The 6000-nt window shown below is 40.1% G+C and overlaps 1 protein-coding gene across 1 annotated transcript in view; it reads left to right on the plus strand.

Moving 5' to 3' along the window:
• The window catches only part of TMEM72 (transmembrane protein 72), a 64999-nt gene extending 63069 nt beyond the window's left edge, over positions 1-1930 (plus strand). Inside the window, exon 3 of the mRNA XM_063963410.1 lies at positions 1081-1930. Within this exon, the coding sequence (XP_063819480.1) occupies positions 1081-1556 (476 nt within the window). The 3' untranslated portion in view covers positions 1557-1930. The remainder of the gene's footprint in view (positions 1-1080) is intronic.
• The last annotated feature ends 4070 nt before the right edge of the window (positions 1931-6000 follow it).

The following is a 6000-nucleotide window of genomic DNA, read 5'->3' on the forward strand; positions in this document are numbered from 1 at the left end:
CTAAATGTTTTCATTACTCTTGGCTCTTCCTGCTTATTTTTCATACGTGTAAACTACTTATCAGCTGATGTCAGCCACACTTCCCCGGCAGTTACCACAACATAACTTATCTAAAATAATGACACGGACAAGTATTGCCAGTGAAAAAAGGTCAGGGCTATTTATTTAAATGAGTTTTATGAGAATTGGATAAGGTGGTGAAAGACAGAACGGCCTTACTCACTGGAAATAAACTAAACCCGTCAAATCACAACACAATAGGCCTCGATGGGAGGCCTTCTACCCTGCCATCATACTTCACTGGAGGTAATTAACTCCCCTCCCAATTACACAGATTAGAAGGCCCATCTGTACGGGTGCTGCTGCTGAACCCAAAATCAGACTAACCCGTTTATTGGGGGAAGAGCACCTCAAGAGACACCCTCCAACTGTACCTTTTTGGGCGGTACAGTATCAGCTTTTTTTATGGTCTGTACCAGCCAAAAGGGGCCTTGTACAGGGTTCAACGTCTCCAGTAGTCCCATAGAGTTAAATGGCAGCGCCGCAGAACCACGCCCCCTTTACTTGTGACCACGCCTCCTTTCCATTTTTGTACCGATTTCTGGCTCTGCAATGTTGGAGGACATGCCTCAAGATCTAATGAAGAGACAGTCACTGCAGCCGTTCCTTCCCCCAGTCCACATAAGCTGACAGCTAGGGAGGGAGGGTAGGATGCCAAACAATCAAAGAGGAACCAGAATGTTCCAGCCAGCCGGAACTAACACAAATCACACTCCTAACTCCACCTATTACAAGCCTAACCAATGAATTAATAAGACTGAAATACTAACAAAAACATTAACCCTGTCTTCGCAGTGTTAGCTGACTCACACTTAGGGGGAGATGTACTATGTCTTGGAAAGTGATAAAGTACCAGCCAATCTGCCATGTTACAGGCTGTGTTTGAAAAATAAGGAGCTGGTTGGTTGGTTGGTAGTTTATCCTTCTCCACTGTATCTCTCTCCAAGGCTTAGTACATCTGCCCTTAGTATTTAAATGGCTACCAGGTACATTGAATGCCTTCTGTCACTCTTCTTACAGGAACCATGCTAGTTGTTACTGGTATAGCCTACCTCCTCTTGAGCAAGCAGAAGAAGATTAAAGGAAAAGACTGTATTGTGCAGGCAGAGTACTACACAGATCCTTCCACTACTGCCATTGCCATGACCAGAGCAGGGGACACAGAGCAAACCTACACATTTACTGGCTCCCTGAGAGAAAAGAGGGAGTCACTGCTTACTCAGATGAGGAGCATTCTCAAAGTAAAGAAAAGTTGTCAACTATCCAAGACCCCAGGTCTTAACCAAGGCCATGTGGATGTCTCTATGGATGTGTGTTCTAAAAAAAAGCAAGTGCATTTTGAGGAGAAGGTTATTAAAATTATCCCCATGGAAGGAGATATCCTAGAAGACCAGGACAGTGAGCTAGAGGAGACCAACTCAGACACTGCTCCTATAATACCCACTGAGACAAGGCAAGCATCCAACACTTTACCTATGACTCCTGGCATCTTCTAAGGATGTTTGTACACAGTTATAGCAACACTCGCAACTATGTGGTACAGAGAACAAACATGCACAAGAGGCTTTGTGGGGATTGTTTGTATCAGACAATCCGAGTCAGGATTTTCCAGGATGTGAAGAATGTCCATAAGAAAAAGAGTACCTGCAACTGTCTCATTACTTGATTCACATACCACTAATCTTGCAATATAATATGCTGAAGGGTGCACCAAGATGTACTACATATTTATATGTTGTGATATATAACTACAGAAAATGTAATATATTGTCCATTCATACATTTAAAAGGAAATGCTCCTTAAATTTTTATTTTTTAAATATGCAATAATAGTCAAATGACTATTAATAAAGCCTATTTTCTCATAGTCTAAGACATGTAAACCATTGCCACTAAAGTATTATTAAAATGGTGGAACAGAGGTACGGATTACTGTGTTGACTTTGTATGTGCTCTCACACTGCAAAAACATACTCATAGGTTAGCACTCTTCTGTCAAAATGAACCTGTGTGTTAGGGAATATAATGATTGATTGATTGATTGATTGATTGATTGATTGATTGATTGATTGATTGATTGTTAGCTCCACAGGGGCAGGGATTGATGTGAATGATGAAACATTCTCTGTAAAGCTCTGTGTAATATGCAGACACTATACAATATACTGTACATAAGAGTTAATAAATAACCCAAAACTTAAATCAGCAAAGGAATTGGTACTAGTCGAGGTACGTAGCACAGATACTTTAGATCACAGTTTCTAAAGGGTGTAGATTAATAGATCTACACTAAAAAGGTCTACAGTCAATAGGTCTACCACTAATGGTAGACATGCATTAGGTCAACAGGGTCAACAGCTCGACAGTTCAAAAGGTTACCTACCACTTGTACATACATTCATGCTCGGGTTAATTTAGTTGGGAGCCAATTAACCTACCAGTATATTTTTCTGGATTGTGGGAGGAAACCAGAGTACCCGGAGCAAGCATAGGGAGAATATATAAACTCCACAAAGATAGGTCCATGGTGGGGATCAAACCCATGACCTCAGTGCTGTGAGGCAGTAATGCTGACCATTACACTGCCTGTGCTGCACTGCATTGTAGGTATGCAGTCACAATGTCATCATTCATAAGGTCAACACTGATGATGTCGCCATTGGTTAAAATGTCAACATCATTAATGACAACCTTTGCATTTTGTCAACATTGACAGAATGTCAACATAGGAAATGTTGACATTGACATATTGCTCACATTTCCATTAGTGTTAGCATTAGGTTAGTGATAGAATCATTAGATGAAAAAGATTTGGGGATGCTCATTGATAATAGACATAGTAGCAGTACACAATGTCAAAGTGCAGCAAAGAAGGCAAATAAGGTGTTAGGATGCATAAAACGGGGTATTGAGACAAGGGATGAGAGTGTAATCCTGCCACTGTATAAATCATTGTTGCGGCCACACCTGGAATACTGTGTACAGTTCTGGGCACCTTACTATAAAAATGATATCTTGGAACTTGAAAGAGTTCAAAGACGAGCAACAAAATTGGTTAGAGGAACTTGAATATGAGGAAAGCCTTACTAGTTTGAATATGTTTACACTTGAAAAGAGGCGTCTAAGAGGAGACATTATTAACATTTTCAAATATATAAAGGGACAACACATGGAGCTATCTAGCTATTTATTTATTGAGAGAACTTTACACAGGACATGTGGTCACACTCTGAGGTTAGAGGAGAGAAAATGTCATACCAAACGAAGGAAAGGGTTCTTCACAGTAAGGGCTGTAAAGATTTGGAACTCTCTGCCAGAGAAGGAAGTAATGGTAAAATCGGTAAATATGTTTAAAAATGGATTAGATAAATTTCTAGTTTAAAAAGATATCCAGGGATACAGCATTTAAAATAAATTTTTTAGTAATAGCACAAATTATAGTTGTTAATTAGGCTTAAAATCATTACTTCAGCTGGGTCATTGTAGTAAACGTACCTAAATACAGTATAGTGCAAGAATTATAATACAGGTTGAACTCGATGGGCAATTTGTCTTCTTTCAACCTCAATAACTATGTTACTATATTACACTAAAAAGACATTGTCAGCATTACACATGATTAATGTTGACAGCCTGAACATATTCAATGTCGACATTACACCCATTACGGCATTCTCACATGGACCAAATACCACACCCCATTTGTAAATATGCATACATAATTATAAGTAGACATTAATGGGATGAGGCTCATGTAGTGGTGAAAGAGGAAGAATGGAAACTTGACTCCGCTAAGTTGCAGTCCGGCAAGAACACCATTGAGTAAACCTGGGGTTCACTAAATCATGCCAACACCTTATAACACATACTTTTTACATCTGGAATAAATACAAAATTATCAATTTATCTTTAACCATTATATAATTTTTGCTCTCAAATTTGTGATCTATACTTCTTTACCAATTTTTCCACTTGTGATATGTATAGAACAGGGCCTTCTCCCTTCATGTGCCTTTCCTTCTCTTACTTACACCATCTTATATTATACTCAATACACCCTCTGATGGCACCTGTATATACCTTGTATTTGTCCTATATTGTCTCAAACTGTAAGTGCTTTATTTCTTGTTTTGCTCATTTGTTTATGTACTCTGTAATGGCGCCATATAAATAAAAAATAATAATAATAGTATAGAAAAATGTGGTCTAAACTCAGAAAATCCGTCTTGAGGAAGTCTCCGGTTGCCTAGGAGACGAAATGCGTTGACGCCCACTCCACGTTGGTTCTCTGTTTGGCTCAATTGGTCTATAGAGCGGTCTTGCTATCCTACACCGCCTCAGCACAAAATTGTATGCTGCATGCCGGGCGCTCTAGCCGGCGATTACCCGGTGAAAACCTTGCTGGAGACTCTGACAGTACACGCCTGCACGCTGCACGCCGGGCGCTCCAGTCGGCGACTACCCGCTGATAACCTCGCTGGTGATTCTGACAGGTGCCCAGAGCCGGCGGCATCCCGCAACGTCTACCGTTAAAAGGCTTACTAATGACATCAAAGCCAGCAGATACCAGCTGATCACTGCTCACGGCCGTTCATAGCCGCCTCAACTACATCCAGGATTCCACCTGCTCACATTGGGTATTCACCGCTGTCCTCCGTTGTGGGGTCTATTGCCTGTGACGTGGAAATAGTCACAGAGGTTTCCTGATAAAGCTAACAATCAGGGTGAGCTTGTGCTAATACCATATTGATTACCTGCATATGTGCATTATTTTACAAAACGGACCCTGTATCTAATTACCGTACTCCAGGAACCAGCACATGGGTAATTATATGCTGCAATTTCTGTAAGTCATTTATTAAGAGACTGCATCATTATATTGCGGGACTTTCTTCTATCTAATTGAACACTGGGACGCCAGAGTTTAGTAATTTAATTCCAACCAAACAGAGCCAACTAGTTACTTTTAAATATATTGTATATTTCTACATTTCTTATATAGAGAGCAATTTATTGCTACAAAGTGTTTGTTATATATGTGTGTCTTTGTCTTATTGTGTCAATTTTAACAGACCAAATATAAAAGTGGTTACATAGATCTGAAGTTGTATTGAGTCAATTACTACACATGACAGACTGCACACTATGGCTTTGTAAAGTGTCTTTTGGCGCAGAGTAAATTCTTTTTCTGTTTAATTGTTTTAATTATAAGCAACCTAGCAAGTTGCTTCTACTCAGCTGCCAATTTACATTTTTTATTTAAGTCTATTCTGAATTTTACTTTTTACAATTAGCGCCGGATATTAACAGGTCTGTGACAATTGTCTAGATCTGTTGTTCACTAAACTCAGAAAATGCCCATTTCTGAGGTTTGGCCACATTCCCCATGTGCACCATGTGAGCTTGACCCGGTAAGCAAAGCCATCTATAGATGGTATTGCCTAATAGAAGCCTATGGGCTTCTCTTTGCATTGTTCCCTGAGAGAAATCCAATCAGCGGCTTGTGCATGTGTTGGCCAGCAGCCAAAGATACGCAGTAGGACTCCTTGGGCATAAACCTGCAAGTCCTTATATCTCAAAGGACATCTCTTACTGGGGCGAGCTGTCCTTTGAGATTTCGCTCTCAGTTATACAAACGCTGCTATGCTTGTTATCAGTGGCAGGATGTATCGCATGCAAAATGCGATGAATGGTGCATCCCGCCCCATGTGTGAAGGAAGTGATCCAGTAGTTCACTGGAGCCTATTTTAGCCCTGGTAATGTTAGTGGAAAATGTGTTGCTTCACATATTACTCTAGCAGACAACTTGGTTAACCTCACATTTGCTCCTTAGGCTGTCTTACCTAGAGGAAACATTGTTTTCATTCTAGCCTAATTGATAAATTGTGGCCTTAGCTTTAAAACATTTCTTTACAATATAGAAAAACACACCTATTAGGG

The sequence above is a fragment of the Pseudophryne corroboree genome, chromosome 3, assembly GCF_028390025.1.
Source record: "Pseudophryne corroboree isolate aPseCor3 chromosome 3, aPseCor3.hap2, whole genome shotgun sequence".
Classification (NCBI taxonomy): domain Eukaryota; kingdom Metazoa; phylum Chordata; class Amphibia; order Anura; family Myobatrachidae; genus Pseudophryne; species Pseudophryne corroboree.